At 34.0% G+C, this 21,575-nt stretch overlaps 1 protein-coding gene across 1 annotated transcript; it reads right to left on the bottom strand.

Moving 5' to 3' along the window:
* Positions 1–18,065: 18,065 nt before the first annotated feature.
* LOC149560622 (putative disease resistance protein RGA3) lies at positions 18,066–21,283 on the bottom strand. The gene has a single exon (XM_089824751.1). It carries the CDS (start codon positions 20,945–20,947, stop codon positions 18,452–18,454), a length of 2,496 nt encoding a protein of 831 aa, XP_089680877.1. The 5' UTR covers positions 20,948–21,283; the 3' UTR covers positions 18,066–18,451.
* Positions 21,284–21,575: the final 292 nt, after the last annotated feature.

Below are 21,575 nucleotides of genomic sequence, written 5' to 3' on the forward strand. Positions count from 1 at the left end.
ACACCTCCAACTAGTGGATTATTATGGAAAAATTGTGATGAAGATAATGCCTCTAACTACTAGTTTGTCATGGAATACCTATAATGAAGATGGAAAATGCAACTAGTAGAATGTCATGGAAAACTTGTGATGAAGATGGAACCTACAACTACTGGACTATCATGGAAAGCTTGTGATAAAGATGGTGCTTGAAAGTACTAGACTGTCATGGTAAATGTTTAATGAATATGACACCTCCAACTACTAAAATATTATGGAAACATTTATCTCTCTTGTTTAAAATAGAGAGAGAGAGAGAGAGAGAGAGAGAGAGAGAGAGAGAGAGAGAGAGAGAGAGAGAGAGAGATGAATTAGGGAACCTCTAGAATTACATCCATATATTCACATGAGTTCTTATTAACATGTTTCATTGGCTATCAATGTTGAGCATCAATTTTTCTTTCATCTTAGGAAGAGCTCCAATAATTTGTCTAGCCATTTGAGAAGAATATTGTTGTAGGTTTCTTTGTTTGTCATGGTGATGCACCCTTGGCTTAATTCCAAACCCTTCTTCCTCATATACTTGGCATACACACAAAAATGCATCATTGAATTTTCTTGCATGATAAACATCAAAGAGAAAGTTGAGTAAAATGAATTGATGCACCTTATAGCCTTCACATGAAGTCTCTGTCATTTAATTAGAAGATAATTTATCTCATGGTTCATCGACAAGAATCTATCTCCTATATCTTGACCTTATATTGTATTTTTGCATTGTAATTAGGTTTACCTTGTAATGTTCACTATTTGGATGAACTACAAACTGAATGATTCTGCGACCCACAATCTAAGTTCTAGAAGCTAAACTGTCCTTGATAGTCCCTCCACCACATTCTTTCTTTGTATCAAAACCCATTGTGCATCATCCCTCCAATCATTTATTTGATGAAATTAATTTAATTTTAAGTAGTATATTCATTAAATGGGCCTAATTAAGCCTATTATGCTTCTGAAAAATTGACTATACTTTTACATAGACATAACACAATCATGTTATGTCTAGTAAAGTCATACTAGACACAATGATGCGCCTCCAAAAGACCATTGATTTAAGATCTTTTTATCTTGTTTTCAAGAAGTTATCTTGCAAAAACATTCATGACTTTATGGTTTTAAGAAGATGAACTTATGATTTTATGTATATGTTATATATATGTTAAGACACGAAGTAGAAGTATGGATAGTTCAAATATGATATATTTTCTTGAATCTATGGACATAAATGGTATAATGAAGTAATGTTACATGCTGATAAATGTTTCCCCATTTATGCTATGTCTTGGGTAGTTTTCTTTATGTAGCCATAGGATTTGCAAGAGTGATAATTTGAACTTTACACCTTTTCTTGAATATTGATGATGAAATAAGTATATGTATGTGGAAGTGTGCACATTGAATGTTCTGTAGGCATTTGGCATGACATTCAAAGGTCAATATTTCAGTGCTAAGGAAGTCAAAGCCAATCAGATTGCTAAACCATAGCAAGTGAAGCAAGTCGTTATATGCTTTGTGTTGTTGTAGCACATGGATGTAGCTTCCACAATTTCTCTATTCCTGGAGGATTTATTCATGGTTAATGATGTTTCTGTTTCAAACTGTATGAGTTTTTTTATTGATCCTCATTAATGGAGTGATTGTAGAGTTAGGAATTAGTTGTAGTTTCATTTAAATAATGTCTATTGTAGCTTTGAGTGCAATTTTGGAAGAAGAATAGGATAAGTTGATTTTCATAGCAGCAGAGTGTGATACTATTTTTAATCAAGTTTAATCTTTCACCATGAATGAATAAAATGAGTAGTTCAAGTTTATTTATTTTATCTTTATTGTCTTTTCTATTCACTTATCCAAGGGGGCCCACTTGGTGAGTGAACTATTCTGTTAGAATAGATTTCATTTTCTTGTTTATTTCCTTGCAAGGTAGAATTTTGTTGCTCCTGCAACCATTGATAACAAAATTAGTGAATTGTTCCTACAACATAGATGAATAGATAGGTTTATTGTTTGCAACATTACTTTAGGCTTTGAGTTAAGTTGTTGTTTTAGTTTCTAGCATAGGTTTCCTTCAACATTTCCTTCACTTTAGTTGTAATGACTTAAAGAAGAACTCGAGCATATACTTTGTAGTCATCCTCTAAAGTTTACACTTATGAGTTGACAAATTAAATGAAGTTAGTGTACTATTTTAAGTAAAACACATGATGTTTTCTAACCATAGAATCACTGTGAAAGGATGTCCAATCCTTTGTTACTAAGGTATTAAGCTGACTAGCCACATAACTTTATTGTGTTATGTCTAGTATAGACATATGCGACATAATGTGATCACATTACATCTAGTATGACAATTTAGTCATACGAAGAATAACAAAATAATATTTTATTAACATAAATACACAATCATATTTAGGCTTGGTATAGGCCTATTTAACTACTCAAAGGCTTGGGTTGAAGCTTTCCCTCCACTTTTAGTAGCTTTAGACATTTTTCAACTTCTAAGATCAATTCTCATCTTTGACTTCATCAAGTTTGCAAATGGTGAAGCATGTATCTCTAAAATTACCATCATAATCTCACATATTTTTTGATGTTTCTAACCATATAATTTCTTTAACTTTTGGACAAGATTAACATTGTGAAGTTGATTTTTCTATGTTAGTGTCTTCATAGTCCTCTCAGACATATATCTAACATTTTTTTTAATAACTTTTGATCCAATCAACCAAATGGAAAATGAATTACGTATTATTGTTCTACAATTGATTCTATACACTTTTTTTTTTAAAGTGTAGATTTTAGAGTTTTTTGATGCAAGTTATGCCCAGTGCATGAAGGGGTACCATAATTAAGGATGGAGTCACTTCAAAAAATCATAGAAAAATACTACTCATCAAAGATTTATGAAAAAATACACAAATTATAGATCTCACTCTTACTTATCACCCTACCAAAGGTTTATTCAAAATGCTAAATACAACTATATGTTTTGCTGAGTGCACATAAACAACTATGTCATGTTTTTCAACAAAGAAAGAATAATTTTTTATGTGCACGGGGTTTGACCCTCTTAATCTTATTCATTTTTAAAAAACCTTATAATTTTAGAAAATAGATTCAAAGTAAGATGATTATTTGTGTTCTACAAATTTTCTCTTTTTGAGTGCATGGCCCTCAAATGGGTCTTCCAAGATCATGTTTACCTAATTTAAAAAAAAATTGTCCATGTTTACCCCCTTTTTTCACACTATCTTGGTGCACACACCTAGAGATTTGGTTTCATCCATGCATACATTAACAAACCAATAATCTTATGGCTCACGTTAGAACTTAAAACATGTATTACATTGAAAAAAACTCTTAGTTATCATCTACACATTCACAATCCATCTCGGGACCCTTGCAGTAGTCTTGAAATGACCTATCACCAAGCAATAGTCCTAGTGGCTACTCTGCAAATGCAGCAATAACAAAATATCATCCAAGAACTATGCAAGTTAATTATCAAATCTAATTTGAATTGATAATATCACAAAACCACTTATTCAAATAATTTTTGAATTGTCTAGTTCTCTAAGTTGGACATTACTTATCACTATCTTAGGGTTTAGGGTAGGACCAAAGATACCCGAAGACTTAGCTCCAATCCATGCAACTAGTTATCTTAGATAACCATTATATTAACAACCAAAGTAAGTTTCAAGACTTGGATCCACCATACTTTTCACTTGCTGAAGTCATTTAATCCCATCACCCTAGGCCAGTTGTGTGACATAACAAAGCTTAAGAAGAAAGCTTCATCAAATAAAGTAGTTTTAAGGTCTTACCTCAAACCATGACTCGAGTTCCCAACCAATATCTTTAAAATATTTTTCCACATTAACATTGATAATACAATTCCAACTCATGAGGAGGCCCTTGCTTAGGCACACCACTTAGAAAATATTACACATTGAATTTTGTATCCTCAATGCACTGATTAAGAACAAGCTACACAAGATAACTGTGGAGCAACCACACTAACCCTTATATTCATTCCTTAACATCATGCATACACAAAATACAAATCTATTCTATTTATAATATTTTTCCAAACTTAGAAGAAATTTAGTAATGGATAGTGTTGGAAGATTGGTTGGAAGCATAAATAATGATGATATTCCTATAGGGAGTACTACTATGATGATATGTTACAGTCATGACTGTGTTTATCATTGATGTTAGTATAGCAATTTTTTGTGGTATTTGACAGAAGAACAGTGAAAATATCAAGTTGGTACAGACGATTAGTTGAGTACTATAACCATTTAAGGTCATGGGAGATACTTCTAAGTATCTAGTATATGCAGTTAATGTCGAAAAGAGAAAGGATAAATTTAGAAGAAGTTATGTAAGTTTTTATGTTGTTTGTTCTAAGATAGAGTTTACAGAGGCATGTTCTGGTAAACTTGTTATATCTCTTAGCAGAGTTGATATCGTGAGGATTGAGTTGAGGACATGGAGAAGACATGTTGGTGATGACATGGCTAAGCTCGCTTGTCATAATATTGCATGTATGAAAAGTTATTCAAGTTGCAAGGTAAAAGATTTATGTTATCACTAAGTGTAATGTGTTCTTAATATGGTCCTATAATAATTAATTGAGAAGGTCTAACAACTTATTCAGGAAATTATTTTATGGACTTGGTATAAAGGAAGGACATTTTGCTTTATCATGGTGTGTGTGAATGTGGATTGCAAATGATCGATAAGAAGTAGAGAGTAATGTGAAGTTGAGCAGAGCGGTGCAGAAGTGAAGGAAACTTCACTGTCAAAGTTTTATTGAGAGATCCAAGGTTTGGTATTTGGATCTGAGATTCATGACCTGGTCTACCAGGTCTAATAGTGATTGGTCTAGTTGACAGGACAGAGGAAAGAGCAGAGGAAAAGAGGAACATAATAGTGAATTACTTGGTTGAGCAGTGAGCTCTTCTTGTAGTTGAAATTACATGTTTGGGCAGTGGGCTCTTCTTGCATACATTATACCACAACTCCTAATAGGGTTGGAATCTCCTAATAGGGATTCAAAATCTCCTAATAGGGACTTTGTACTAAATCTTGTAATAGACTTTTAATAGGGTCCATCCTCTAACAAAGAATATTTATATTAGTATATCATCTTGTGGGCATCATTCTCATTGGGGTTTTCCCTCTGATCAAGGGTTTCCCTAGTCAACATATCTAGTTGTTATTTACTTTGGCTAATGAAGATATATGTTTTAATTATTGGATAACTAATTCACCCCCCCAGTACTATATGTTGTAATAGACTTATAATAGGGTCCATCCTCTAACAAGGAATATTTATATTAGTATACCATCTTGTGGGCATCATTCCCATTGGGGTTTTCCCTCTAATCAAGGGTTTCCCTAGTCAACATATCTAGTTGTTATTTACTTTGGTTAATGAAGATATATGTTTTAATTATTGGATAACTGATTCACCCCACCCCAACCCCCCTCGTCAACATATCTAGTTGCTATTTACCTTGGTTAATGAAGATATATGTTTTAATTATTGGATAACTGATTCACCCCCCTAGTATTAAATGTTGTAATAGACTTCTAATAGGGTCCATCCTCTAACAAGGAATAATTATATTAGTATATCATCTTGTGGGAATCATTCCCACTGGGGTTTTCCCTCTAATCAAGGGTTTCCCCAGTCAACATATCTAGTTATTATTTACTTTGGTTAATGAAGATATATATTTTAATTATTGGATAACTGATTCACCCCTCCAGTACTAAATGTTGTAATAGACTTCTAATAGGATCCATCCTCTAACAAGGAATATTCATATTAGTATATCATCTTGTGGGCATCATTCCCATTGGGGTTTTCCCTCTGATCAAGGGTTTCCCTAGTCAACATATTTAGTTGTTATTTACTTTGGTTAATGAAGATATATGTTTTAATTATTGGATAATTGATTCACCCCACCCCCCCAATCAACATATCTAGTTGTTATTTCCTTTGGTTAATGAAGATATATATTTTAATTATTGGATAACTGATTCAACTCCCCCCCCCCTTCTCAAGTTATCTTGGTGGATTATTGTTTCTAACAATTGGTATTAGAGCATTAGGTCCTTGAAGAAAAAGTTTAATAGCTTTGGGAGATCCATGGCGAATATGTTTAGGAAAGATAGTCAGAAGTTTGATGGAACAAATTATGACAACTAGAAGGAAAAGATGAAGACAAATTTGTTGTGTATGGGTCCAAGATATTGGATCTTGACAAAATTTGAGAAAACAATCATTACTAAAGAAGATTTGGAAACTTATATTGAGGTAGAAAGAAATCTTTTCGTGTGTGACATGAGAGCTAAAGAAGCACTATTGACTACACTTCCTGAAATTGAGTACAATTAGATAAAATCACTTGCTACTTCACATTTGATTTGGAAAACTTTGGAAAATAGTTTTGAAGGTGATGCACATTCTAAGAAGTTGAGGCTACAAAGTTGGATTTGTGCATTTCAAGATGCTAAAATGATGGAAGATGAATCTGTAAGAACATATATAGGCAGGATATCAGAAATTGCTATAGGTATTAAAGCTCAAGGAGGAACCAAAGAAGATGATGAGGTTATATAGAAGATATTAAAGACTCTAATACCACCATTTAAGTCAACAGTTAAAATGATACAGTTGTTAATATCTTGTACCAAATATTTCACAAAGGAGACATTACTTGGAAGACTTGAAGCAGTTGAGAATGAACTTAGACAATCTGGAGAATTGACCAGAACAGAGACAACTTTTAGAGTTTTGAAAATTCAACCTAATTTATTAAGGAGCACAAGTGCTAGAGGAGATTTTTATAACAACAATAGATCTGAGGAAGACATAAAGATTGAAGGAGTATCCTTCTAGTAAGAAGAGAAAAAGGAGGTAAGAAAATCTTTAAATGAAGATAATGATTCTAATGAACAAGCATTAAGTGCCAGTGATGATGAAATTAGATTTGTGATAATTAAAGAAGAAATCCTAGAGAAGGTAGCTTTGGTATCATAGGTTGAGATAAATATAATTGGATAATTGACAGTGGTTGTTCACATTATATGACTAGTGACATGAACAAGTTTGTTCACTTCAAAAGTCAAGATGAAGGAATTGTCAGCGTTGGAAACAATGCAACATGCCAAGTTAAATGTATTGGATCTATAACTCTTAATGGTAAAACTAACAATGATGATGTATAATTTTTTGATGGTTTAAAGAAGAATCTTTTGATTTTTGGACAACTAGTAGACAGAGGTTATCAATTTTAGTTCATAGAAAAGACATGCATGATCAGAGATTAAGATGGAAAGGTAATTGGAATAGGAACTTGATCTATTGGTAATGTATTTTAGTTGGATACTACTGAAATGACATGTTTGGTTGCAAAAGTAGATGACAGTTGGTTATGGAATAAGCGATTATTTCATATAAACTTTAATAGTATTGTGAGGACTAGCAGAGTGTTTGCAGTTAGAGATTTGCTAAAGATTGTATATCCTACTAACACAATTTCCAAGGAATGTGTTTTGGCTAAGCATAATAGAACTTCTTTTCCTAGCAAGAATTTCACCACTATAGCAAAGTTGGAGATTACATACACACAGATCTTAGTGGTCCTACAAAGACTAAAAGATTCTATGGTGAGAAGTATTTAATGATTCTAGTTGATGATTTTTCTTGAATGATATGGGTTGCATTTCTTAACGAGAAATTTGAGGCATTTGAAAAATTTAAGATATTCAAGAATAGAGTTGAGAATGAATCTAGTATGAAGATTAAATGTTTAAGATTAGATAGAGGAGGATAATTTACTTCAAATGAGTTTAATATGTTTTGTGAAGAAAATGGAATTAAAAGACAACTATTAGCTCCGAGAACCCCTAAACATAATAGTGTTGCAAAGAGAAGGAACAAGTCAATTACATAAATAGCTAGAGCTATGTTAGCAAAGAATGATGTATCCAAGATATTATGGAGAAGTCTACACTATGAATAGAGTACAAGTCAGGAAAGACACAAACAAGACACCTTATGAACTGTGGTTTGGTCACTTACCTACAACTAAGTATTTCAAATTTTTTGTTAGTAAGTGTTATATCAAAAGAGATGATGATATTGGTAAGTTTGATGCTAGAAGTGATGAAGGTATGTTTCCTAGTTATTCATTGAAAAGAAAAGCTTATAGATGTTATAATTAGAGAACTAAGACTATTATGATGTTAGAAATAATGAGAAATTTAGGATACAAGAGAGAATAGTTGATTACAATTCTGATGATGATGTTGTTACTAAGCCAAGGAATGATGAGGTATTTCTTGAGACTAACATGCAGAATGAAGGAGGGCCAAGGTAGGAACACAACTCAAGACCTTATATAGAGCCAAGAGTTGAAATAAAAACTCCTACTTTAGGAAAGAATATGATAAATAATCACGCATCTAAGTAGATCATCGAAAGAAAAGATAAAGGTGTGATGACAAGAAGAAGATTAAATGAAGAACTATGCTTGATATCTCAAGTTGAGCCTAAGAATGTGCAGATGAAGCATGTAAAGATGAATATTGTAAATAAGCTATGAAAGAGGAATTGGATCATATAGTAAAGAATAAGACATGGGAATTGGTCCCCAGACCAGTAGACAAGAATGTGATAGGAAATAAATGGGTATTCAAAAAAAAGATGAATGAACAAGGCAAAGTTGTAAGAAACAAAGCATGATTGGTATGTAAAGGATACTCATAGCAAGAAGGAATAGATTATGAGGATACTTATGCTCCAGTAGGTAGAATAGAAGCAGTAAGATTATTCTTAGCCTACACAACACAAAAGAAATTCAAAGTGTGTTAGATGGATGTCAAGTCAACATTTCTGAATGGAAAACTTGAAAAACAAGTGTGCATTGAGAAACCTAAAGGATGTCCTTTGATAGATGACAAGGAAATAATATGCAAACTAAGGAAAATATTGTATTGATTGAAGCAAGCACCCAAAACTCAGTATGCAAGGTTGGAAAAACATTTGACCAAACTTGGATATAGAAAAGTTATGGCAGATAGTAATCTGTATTGGAAAGAAATTGATGACGGTTTAATGATTTTTGGTAATATTTGTTAATGACATCATATTTGGAGGAAATGATGAAGAAAGTGAGAAGTTTGCAAAAGAGATGAAGAAAGAATTTGAAATGAGTATGATCAGAGAGATGAAATATTTCCTAGGATTGCAGACTGTACAAAATAAAGAAGGAATCTTTATTTCTTAGACTAAGTACTTGAAGGATTTACTGAAAATGTTTGGTTTGGAAACATGAAAACCCATTGGAACACCTATGGTAACTGGACACAAGTTATCTACAAAGGATGAGACACCTACTATTGAGGAGAAAAAGTATAGATCTATGATCAGAGTTTTGCAATATCTGACTCACACAAGGTCGGATATAGTGAATGTAGTTGGAATTGTTACAAGATTCTAGACTAATCCCAGTGAAGCACATTATGCAGAAGTCAAAAGGATATTTAGATATTTGAAGGGAACATTTGAGTTTGGATTATGGTATGAGAGAACTAATGATTTTACTCTAAGTGCTTATATTGATGCAGATTGGGCAGACAATATGAATGACAGAAAGAGCACCGGTGGAGGAGCTTTCTTTCTTGGAGGAAGATTGGTTTCTTGGTTAAGCAAGAAGTAGGATTGTACATCACAAAGTATAGCAAAAGTAGAGTATGTTGCAGCAAAAAATAATTGCAATCAAGTCATTTGGATGAAGTAGATGCTGAAGGATATAAGGATAGAAATCAATGAACCTATTGTTATACATTGTGACAACACAAGCACAATAAATATTTCTAAGAATCCAGTGTTGCATTTGAGGAATAAACACATTTCTATTAAGTATCATATGTTGAGAGAAAAATTTATAGAAAAGGAAATTAGATAGGTGTTTGTGAGCACTAAAGAGTAGATTGCAGATATATTCACTAAGCCTCTTCCCAAAGAGACTTTTTGAGTATTTGCAAGTTATGTTTGGGGTTATGCCCCTTCCTACATCATAGTAGAAGATGTAAGAGTGCATCAATCCAGGGTAACAGAGCACCATTTCTTGTTTAGATTGAATGTTGATGCTTCCTATATGAGGGAGTATATGTGATGGATAGAGTCATATAGGAACAATGTCTTGTTAATGTTGTTGTTGTTTTGAACAATGTCTTTTGACACTCGAGTTGAGTAAGTATCAATTATTTTAGAGTTTGATGCAGTGATGTTGGTTGCTGAAACCTTTGACATTGATGTCAATGAGGGAGAAGTTTGGCATGAAAAACATTATGCTAAGGAAGATAGTTGGCATAAACATAGTATGTGAAATAATATTTTGGTATAGAGAACGGTGAGGTATATCAATGGGGGAGAATGGTGGATGAAGTACATTTGAAGATGAACAGTCTTTTGTTGGTATTCTTGGAACTAGATGTTTTTCATCTATATTTCCATCAATGCCAAAGGGGGAGATTGTTCGAAGATTTGGGAGATTGTTGGAAGATTGGTTGGAAGCATGAATATTGATGATATTCCTATGGGGGGGTACTATTATGATGATATGTTGCATTCATGACTGTGTTTGCCATTGAATGGAAAGATCAATTTGGTATGGATAGTTAGTTGAGTATTATAACCACCCAAGGTTATGAGAGATACTTTTGAGTATCTGGTATATGTAGTTAACATCAAAAGGAGAAAGGATAAGTCTAGAAGAAGTTATGTAAGTTTTGGTGATATTTGTTCTAAGATAGAGTTTATAGAGGCATGTCTAGTAAACTTGTTATATCTCTTAGCAAAGTTGATATCTTGAGGATCAAGGTTGAGGACATGAAGAAGACATGTTGATGACGATGTTGCTAAGCTCACTTGTCATAATATTGCATGTATGAAAAGTTATTCAAATTGAAATGTGGAAGATTTATGTTATCACTAAGTGTAACGTGTTCTTAATGTGGTCCTATAATAATTAATTGAGAAGGTCTAATAGTCAACTCAGGGAATTATTTTGTGGACTTGGTATAAAGGAAGGACATTTTCCTTTATCATGGTATGTGTGAATGTGGATTACGAATGATCGATAAGTAGCAGAGGGTACATAATGGGAAGTTGAGCAAAGCAGTGCAGAAGTGAAGGAAACTTCATTACCAAGGTTTTGTTGAGCAATCCACAGTTTGGTATTTGGATCTGAGGTTTTGACCTAGTCTACAAGGTTTGATAGTGATTGGTCTAGTTGATAGGATAGAGGAAAGAGAAGAGGAGAGAGGAACATAATAGTAAATTACTTGGTTGAACAATGAGCTCTTCTTGTAGTTGAAATTGCATGTTTGGGCAGTGGGCTCTTCTTGCATACATTATACCACAACTCTTAATAGGATTGAAATCTCCTAATAGGGATTCAAAGTCTCCTAATAGGGTCTCTAGCTAAATGTTGTAAGAGACTCCTAACAAGGTCCATCCTCTAACAAGGAATATTTATATTAGTACATCATCTTGTGGGCATCATTCCCAGTAGGGTTTTCCTCTGATCAAGGGTTTCCCTAGTCAACATATCTAGTGTAATTGTCTATGTGTAATTTATTATGATTGATATATACTTTGGTTGAATGGTTAATTTTGGTTAATGAAGATATATGTTTTAATTATTGGATAACTGATTCACCCCACTCTCTCAGTTATCTTGGCAGACTATTGTTTCTAATAGATAGAACCCTACTCAATCAAGATCCTCGATTGATGCACCAATACTGTACAAAGAATCCTACATTAATCCCAAATTAGATTTGTACAACAAACCCATGCAAGCGAGAATTTCAACCTCTTTTCATAATTATGTCACACTTGCATAAGTGACTTCACTAGGAATTTGATATCCTTAAAGGAGAAAGATGTGTACAACCTTAGGTTGATAGCGTATGAAGCCCGACCTTCCACTTAGGATTCTATAACTGATGAAATCTTTGAGAATGACACCACCATGGGATTTGAGTGTGTCTTTTGTAACACCAAAATATATCACCATGTCAAAGAGATCACTAATAACTCAACCATTACAAATCATCTTATTTATATGCACCAAAGAAACTTACATGAGAGTATTTTGGCACTGAGCGAATTCCTATAACTTGCATCATAGACACAAATCTCACTAAAAAACCTTACATCAAGTCATAAGACTTTTCAAGAAGCATAGTAATTACTTTCCATTGTAGCTAAAAGACCATAGAGATAGCATACCCAAATACCCTATATAAACTTTTCCAACCAAGAATGGAGTATGGAAAGGATGCTTTCTACTTCTAAGGCTAACAAAATTATCATGCACAAGAAAATGAGCCCGCCACCTAGCTTAGAAACCCAACTAAATAAAGTACCAACAAATGAGACAACCACCAAGCTCAATGATATAGCTTAACCAATGGCGACATGCCTCTAAAAAAATTCTTTAGCTGATCTTAAGTTGCAACTAGTAAATCAAGATTACCTTCCAAATATATCACACATCAATTTTGAATGAACCCAGATCATAAAGTATCCTACTCTTTTATGTGGTCCAACTTCAATATTTACTTACTAAATATTCCTCCATATTTCTAGATTTTAGTCATTTCAAGAGTCATCTCATTTGTGCAAAACTTGATGCACTAGGTTGTAATGAGATCTACAAATTTGTAACTATAGCTATATTAGGGAAACATTAAACTCCAAGCTGATTTACACTAAACCAAAGTCTTTCACCATTAGAACATATTGGGACATACATCTTCATCAACATAGCACAAACCTACACTAGGACAAGAATAAGTAGCTAGTACTTATCTAATACCTCAATTGAGAACTATACCAAATGAATTCATCATTGCTAACCACGAAACACCAATTAAGGCACTAACTAAACCCACTAACATAATATTAATGAAGGTATACTTAGCTTTTGTCCTTAAGCCCATCAAAGAATAAATTGAGCTTAACACTTCACATTGAGATCTAATGGTGGATCACCAGATTGCTACCCTCAAAGTCTCCTTTTAAAGATTACATTTTCCACTACCTCAGTATGAAGAACTCGTGTAAAATATAAGCAACATTGAAGAACAAGAGCAAAAAACATAGAGAAGGAGATGCTCAAATTGCATAGACCATGATAAAAATAATGAATCTCTTCTTTTTTACATCCCCCAATAAGAATAACTAGAGAAACTTAATATCTCCTACAAGCAACCCAACACCTCAAACTCATTTCTCAAGATAAGAGCTACACCAAAGAACACAAGATGGCTAAGAAATGAGATGTATAGTCTTACTTTCTACCAAACTCATTAGGAAAAAATTCCACCTCGCACTAATACTTAAATTCAATTTCTCTAGATAAGGAATCATCTACATATGAGAGAATGTTTCAATCTAGTCTACTTGGTTTTACCTCTGTAGTACCAAGAGAATGGACCATTCCATTATCATCTTGCGACTCTCTTTCACTTCCCAAATTAATCTCTTACCAACATTGTAAATCACCTAGGAATGAAAGCTCACCTATTTGATCACCAACATAGATTTAACAAGTAAAAAAAATGCATAAAACTAGATCTCTAATCTAGTACCCTTCTAGCCACATGCACTGATAAGCCATATATTGATAATCCCAATCACAACATGCTCTATTACCAGATCACCAAATCAAACTGATAAATCACATGACTAACTTTGATACATGATTACCAATCTAGTATGGCCCATAAACTAAATGCAACCTTCTCCCATATACTAATTCAATGAGTTAGTGTAGCCCAATTCTATATTCCTAGTCAGACTTTCTTTGATATACCCAATCCATGATCTTGTCTCTTGATCAGAATACTACTCAGATACTAGATCATCACATCACTTTAATTATAAAAAAAACATGTTGTGATACTAGATTTCATGGGTCCAAAGTAATGACCCATCTGGCGCTGATGATTATACTATACTCATCGGCTTTAAGAGTATACATTAGTTAAATCCCTAGCTTCTATCTCACCAAGAGAGCATGAACTAGACTTATGCACAAGCCTAGATGCTTAAACCATTACAACCCAACAAAATAATCAAGTACTCAACTTCAAGACTTCTCATCCTTGAGATACCTCTCACAAGCCAATCCAAGGTAGATTTGGGTATAGGGTCAATTTTTAGTCTACACAAGCCAATATCATGGAAACCTCCTACAAACTCACACCCAATATGTCTCAAAGTCCAAGGTAGTTTTGAAATTAGCTCATTGTCCACCAACTTGACTACCTAAGCTCAATCAATAAACCTGATACACTCAAGAACCCTATATATGGATTCTTTCTCCTTGTACACTCACAACCCTCATTTAAGCTCACCATGAATCCAATGATGATCTATCATGGAAAGCACCTGACTTTTAATCCTAGACCATTGTCACATTCCATGCAACAAGGGATTATTCCATAGAGACCAACATAATACCAAGTTATACCATGGAAACTTGGTTGCATTCCAGGCCACATGAGCTCTACTTTGAGAACCCTTCATTAAATAACACCTTATGTACAAATTTCCTAGATTTCTCCCATGAGAACCTTAGTAGGTAGCATTCTCTAACTATAGGTAAACCTAGTTCTATATTCTTGAGCCCAACTCTTAAGATATCATTGCATGGCTTAGCATGATGACATGACATTGCTAATGCAAAAGTGACCTAGAAACCTACAATATAGCCCCTACTCCAATGCATGCTTTCAAGATCCTACTAGCATGACTATTGTCATGATTAAGGTTATTAATTCTTTTCAATGCATATTGTTGACTTACAAGAACCCATCAAAAAACCAACCTAATATCACCAATATCAAAAAATGCTTCACAATAGTACCATTGACTATAGGTAGCATATTCAATGAGACCCCATCTCAATCAATGTGATCTGTCTTACAAAGCCCTAGGTTTTCATTCATAAACCACTTGAATGCTCCTTGGATTAGCTCCTAGCCTTACCTACTCCACAATTATGCTCATGGGGTTAGCTATGACATATCCCCATATTACACCTCTAATCACATCCTTGAAAAGACTCTATACCACAACCTTTCCAACAACTATCACAAGCCTAGTCCCAAATGACACCTCAAATAAGTCCCATACGATATCCTACATCACAACTATGCCAGCATGAGAATAATTACACATCATAACCACAAGATAACACCTCAAATTGATACACAACCTTGCCTTGACTCTATGTTTTCAAAATAGCCATCAAGAAGTGTGCATTGTGCTACACCTCATCTCAATGATTCCATCATTAATCCAAGTAGTCACCTTCGATATTAATAGGTATCCAGCTTCAAAGCATCCAAGCCTTTGCATAGTTTGATATCAGAATAGGAGAGAATATTATAGACAAGATAACATGCATTAAAAATCCTTCCAACCCGAGGTTACATCTTAGAGGGTGTTATAGATATGACCTAAAAAACTCTCAATCACTAGTATAAACTCTTAGAACTTGATCATTCTTCAACACAAAGTTTTATGTCTCTCAAACACTAAACTATAATTAATTTGAAAAAAAGTGAGTCAATAAACAAATTTATATGAGAGTAGATTGAGAGGATTGATAGGTTCCTAAGTGTTGACGTTATTCAAATCAACTTTCATTTAATTATCATATTCTTTTGTTTCACTGTGACTCTCATAATTTTAATGAAATAGAGCTAGAGTTTCTTTCTGTTTTTCAGGGATATTTTAAAGCAAGCAGTCTCAGGAAGTGTGTTAAGCTCCAAAATTAAAGGAAGTTGTTCTCTTATGAAAATAATAACTTTTGTTCTCTTTTATCTTTCATGCATAATTTACAAGTAAAAACCAAATTTCTTTCTAAAATAAATTTTCAATGAAAATCTAAAATCTAAATGTTCTAACAAGTGGAAAAAATAATTTCTAAGCTAGTGCAGAAAGTTTTAGCCTCACCCCTTTTCCACCCACTTTCTAAAAACTAGGGGCTTCTATTTTTAAGGGAAAGATTTTAATTAATCCCATGGCAGAATAGAATTTGAGTCATGGGAATATCCTCTTCCTTAGAAATAGAGCTTAAACAACTCTCATGAGACCCTTTCCTTATTCCCCATCTTTACGTTTTCCTTGGAAGATGGTAGGGACAAAGTTACTCAAATTACTTTCATTGTTGATTTTTCTCTTTATTTTTTTATAGTGTGTGTAATAAATATGGACTATAAATTATTTCCAAACTTTAGTTTGACACCACATGGTAGACCCCTCTTATTCGATGAACCTATTGTAGGTTTTAACCTATCAATGTACAATATGGTTCCTAATGTAAAATGTAAAGAACTTTGCAATATAGGTTGCTTATGTTATAAGTTTTTTTACACCAATTCATTTAGCATCCCCATGATCCTCTTTTCATTTAACTTGCAAATGTATGTATAGATAAACCTATATGGAATGTGATCCTTTTGTCAACCCTCTTAATATTTTTTCCTAAAAAGAAGTGCAGGTACCTCATTCTAGTCAAGTTGTTTTTCTATTGCTTTATAGTATTTAACTAGATTTGGATAGATATTAAGTTGTAAAGAACAAAGATAGATTTTTTTTAGTTTTGAAAGATGTGTACATGTGTGAGTTTTAAGGATCTTCCTATCAAAAATTCCTTCCAAGGCATGTTTTCCCTTGCATGTATGGTAGGTCATGGGATCAAAGTTAGGAAAGGGAGAATCCCTTGCAATCCTGAAGCTGGTGGTTATACTCTCAAACCCCATGATTGAATGCACTTCCCTCAAACACTCACTCATGTATCAACAATTATCTTTTAAAATTGCAATGTTGATCCACTATTTTCCATTACTTAGGAACCAACATGTCTAATAAGAAAGTTAGATCCTTGTAAAAAAACTCATTCCCAAACACATTTTAAACTAATCTTTTTCTTTATAAACATATAATTTAAACAAGTTCTTATAGGTTCTTATAGGATTACCATATGATTCCTCTTTCGATAAAACAATTCTCAATATTAAAATATTGGCCAAATATTTATCTATAAATTCCTTCTTCCAAGTTGAAAATTTAAGGAATTCTAGGTGTATATTTAAAGATCAAACTTTCATAGGATCTAGCCTCTATGATTGAAAATAGGAATGAAAATAAGAATTACATAATATTTCAATAATTTAAAAAACATAGAAGGGTATTCTATATGACTTCATTATTAAAAAAACTTATAAAGGTCTTCACTTCAACTTTTACAATCATTTATTCGCATACATGTCAATTTATTAAATATTAAACACAAATAATATAATGTTAAATGTATATAGCATAATTATTCAAAACCTAATATTTTTTCATAGTTGCATTAAAATATATTTTATAATAATTGATAACATTGTGCCCTTATATATGAAAACTAAAATGCAACCAACACATAGTAAAGCTAAATCTATTAAATAACTCACAAAAAATTAAATAATAGTGAAGAAATTCAAATTAGAACTTAAAATACATTACAAAGATATATTTTTCAAAATTTTATTTATTATAAATAAATAAATAAAACAATTCTTTAATAAGTGTAATAAATTCTAATTAAACACAAAATATTTTGAAATAACATTTAAACAAATTATTTTTGAATAAAGTAATATAATTTGAATTAGATAAAAGAAATTGCCAATGATATTTTATATTTTTCATACATATATTAAAAAAATTATACTAATTAAATTGACAAAAATCATTTATATACTATATTGATTAATTGTAAAATGCAATAAATGATATATATTATGTTAATTAATTTTTGAAAGCAATAAATGATTTATGTATATATATATTTTTAAAGTATTATACATTTATTTTTGAATTTTAAACTTTATAACTATTTTATAAATATATTTTATTTTTAAAAACATACATATAATAATAAAATTATCATCTATCTTATTAAAAAAATTAAAAGATATGCATGTAGTATTTCACTATTCTCCCAATCTCACTATATAGAGACAATTTCACACTGACTATTTAACATTCTAGCCTACAAATCGATTAGTAGCAGTCCTGCATAATTTTGACGTTAGGATTTTTGGATTTCATTTTTTCCCATAATTCTCCGCCCTCTTTAAACACATTTGGCAATCCTCTGTTGTAGTTAAAGTGACACTCTTTCAGACTTGACAGGAGCTCCATCCCACGTGGAATTTTAGTCAAATTGTCACTCCATTTTACTTCTAGTATCTCAAGTCGTGGCATTGCTCCATCTTGTACTTCTGGCAACTCCTCCAACACTTCAAACTTGCTAATTTAGAAATAACGTAACTGAGGGAATCCCCCAGGCTTACCGAACACTTCTGGCAACGCCTTGCAAGAATTATTAGTCCACAATTCCAAGTTTATTAAGTTGGGCATCATCTCTAGTGCTGGATATTCAGCACAATGGCATCTCCATAACCTCAACTGCATCAGATTTGAGAAGCCACAGATCCAATTTGGCACTGCAAAGCTATGTAGGCAAAGGTATTCAAGATCCTTCATAGCTAACATATTCTCCGATAGAGGTGGAAGATTACCTTCATCAGAAGGACATTCGTTGAATACTGTCAAATCACGCATCTTCACCAAGGTGGCGAGGATCCCATCTTCAATACTCTTCAATTCAGCCTCGTGCTCGATATTTATCCGCACTTCACGGAGGTTGACCAAATTCGCAAAATGCTCCAACTTTAAGAAGTCACTCTCTCCCACAGATAGATGGTTGGCCTTATTTAATAACAGTACCTGTAAAGACACAAGCCTACATATTCCATGCGGAATTCGTCCTTTAAATGTCTTCCAAGTGGCTGGACGTATATCCAGATGTTCCAGGCAAGTAAGTTCACCAATCCACTCAGGGAACTGTTGTAGACTGCTGCACTCAGAAATGTCGAGGAAGCGAAGGCTCTTATTACTCCTTACACATTCTGGTACCTCTGTAATCTCTGTCCTCCTTAAATTCAAAACTCTAAGGAGCTTTAAATTTCCAACACAATCTGGCAATGATGAGATTTCAGTGCCGCTCAAGTCAAGTACGCGCAGTACTCTGGCACCGTTTAGCAAGATTGCTGGAACATTTCCAATGCCCCAATTTTCTGAAAATGAGAGAGTGCGAAGACATGACGCAGAATATACCTTGTTTCTTGCCATGGCATCTACGTCACCATTGCCTATGCTTCTCTTGCCCATTAAAATTCTGCGATACCTCCTACCCGTTTGCACAGTGAGACGTTTCTTGAAATCTTCCTCGACATTAAATGCACATTGACTTTCCTTTGCTATGCTGATGGCCAGATCAAGTAATAAATCGTGCACTTTGAAAGATCTATAATGCAGATCATACATGTCGCCTACTCTCTCGACCAGACATAGACTTTGAAGATGGCATATATAATTCCATCCCATATCCAGCTGGTCCTCTCCATGAGGAACATAGCCTTCTGCTATCCACAGGTTTATGAGATATTGGTAATCTATTGCTGCGTCTTCTAGAAAGAAAGAAAGATACACAAAACACGGCTTCAGATGAGCAGGGAGAGAATCATAACTGAGCTTGAGAATTTGCATAATAGGATCCTCGGTAGAAGATGCTTCTCTTAGCTGCTGCAATTTCAATTCCCAGACTCTTGACAATCTCTCACCCGCCAGAGACGCTGCCACTGTTTTGACAGCCAAGGGCAATCTCCCACATTGCCCTTCAACTTGACGAGCAATCCCTTCAAGATGATGAGGCGGTTGATGTCCCTGAAATGCAAAAGCACAGAACAGATTCCAGCTCTCATCTTTAGACAAGGGCTGTAGCTCATAAACAAGAGCATTCATTGTGCTGCCCACATGTCTGCTTCTTGTCGTGACCACAATCTTGCCGTGGGGGTTATTCCCCCTTGGAATGCCAAGTGCGAGGACCAAGTTCTCTTGCTGGTTTGCCCTCCACACATCATCCAACACAATGAGGAACCTTGTGCTTTCCAAACAGCCATGAATGAGCTCTGCCGCCTTCACCTCATTCACCCTCTCATGAACAACCTCGTTCAAACCCAGTTCCATGGCCAGAGCAGCCTGCAACTTCTTCAGGGAGTAACTCTGAGAAATAGCCAGCCATATTGACTTGTCAAACTTATCCTTTATTCTGCTGAAAACATTTTGCATCAGAAAAGTCTTCCCAACGCCGCCCATACCAACAACGGCAATGACAGGCGCGGCGGGGTCATTCAGCAGGTGGAGGACTTCTTCAACCGTGGACTCAATAGCCACTGGATGCGACTCCCTCTCAATTATATTTAAACCCCTCAAGTTTACAGTCTGTACTGTACTTGTAGAGGGTTGGTCTAAATGAGTGACATCCCTAACAAGTTTGAGCTCCTTTCCATCATCTTTCATTATGGACCTCAGTCTATCTTTCACATCCTTAATACGGCGTGCCATTTTATAGCTAAACACTAATTGAGAATAGATAAAAACACATCCACAGGAGGATTGGGAGTTCTCATTATCATCCGTACCTTTGAGTTGAAGAACACATTCGTCCACTATGTCCTCTGCATCCATGGCGATCTCTGCAATATCCAACAGCCAGCTTCTCACCGACGAACTGAGTGCACTCTGGGCATCTGCATCTCTGAGATAACCTCTTATTTTTGTAAGCTTATTGCTCAGCCATTCAAAGTCACTTTTGAAGTTCCAGACAAATGAAACCTGCGTGCTTATCTCATCTAGCAACATCCCACCAAGCTTCTTAAGAACAACATCAACCACAACGGATGCCATAATTGATTTTGTAAACAACAACCGAGAAACTGAAGCACTCTCAAATACTATGGCGGACTACACAGATAAGACTTGAAGCACAATCAAACGCTATTACCAACTCTGAAAATTTGACCAATAATCAGATTAAACTTGGACTCTAAGAAGATATTACTATGGAGTATGGACTAGAAAGAAATAACTCGGCGTTTCTAACAATTTAGAAGCACTCTCAGATATTCTTACAGACTACACAGATATGACTCGATGATCTCTCAAACACTGCTATGAAGTCTTACAGTTTGATGACTCTTTAACACAGATAGTTTTATGTCGCCCAAACACTAAACTGTAATGAATGTGAATACAGCAGGTGAAGAAACCAATTTATAAGAAAGCAGATTGGAAGGATTCCCAGGTTTCCAAGGGCAGAAGTTATTCAATCATTTTTTCTTTAATTATTCTGTTCTTAACCTTTCCCTTTGCCTTGAACATGGTAAGGACAAAGTTACTGAAATCACTTTCGCTTTATTATTGTCGATTTTACTTTCTCTTTGTTTTTGACAGTGAGGGTAATAATTCTATTCGTACATCACATGATAGACCCATCCGGTGCTTTTTCAATTCTGTAATGAAGAGAGAGGGGAAT

The sequence above is a fragment of the Cupressus sempervirens genome, chromosome 4, assembly GCF_028749045.1.
Source record: "Cupressus sempervirens isolate cs-2001-9-10 chromosome 4, ASM2874904v1, whole genome shotgun sequence".
NCBI lineage: Eukaryota > Viridiplantae > Streptophyta > Pinopsida > Cupressales > Cupressaceae > Cupressus > Cupressus sempervirens.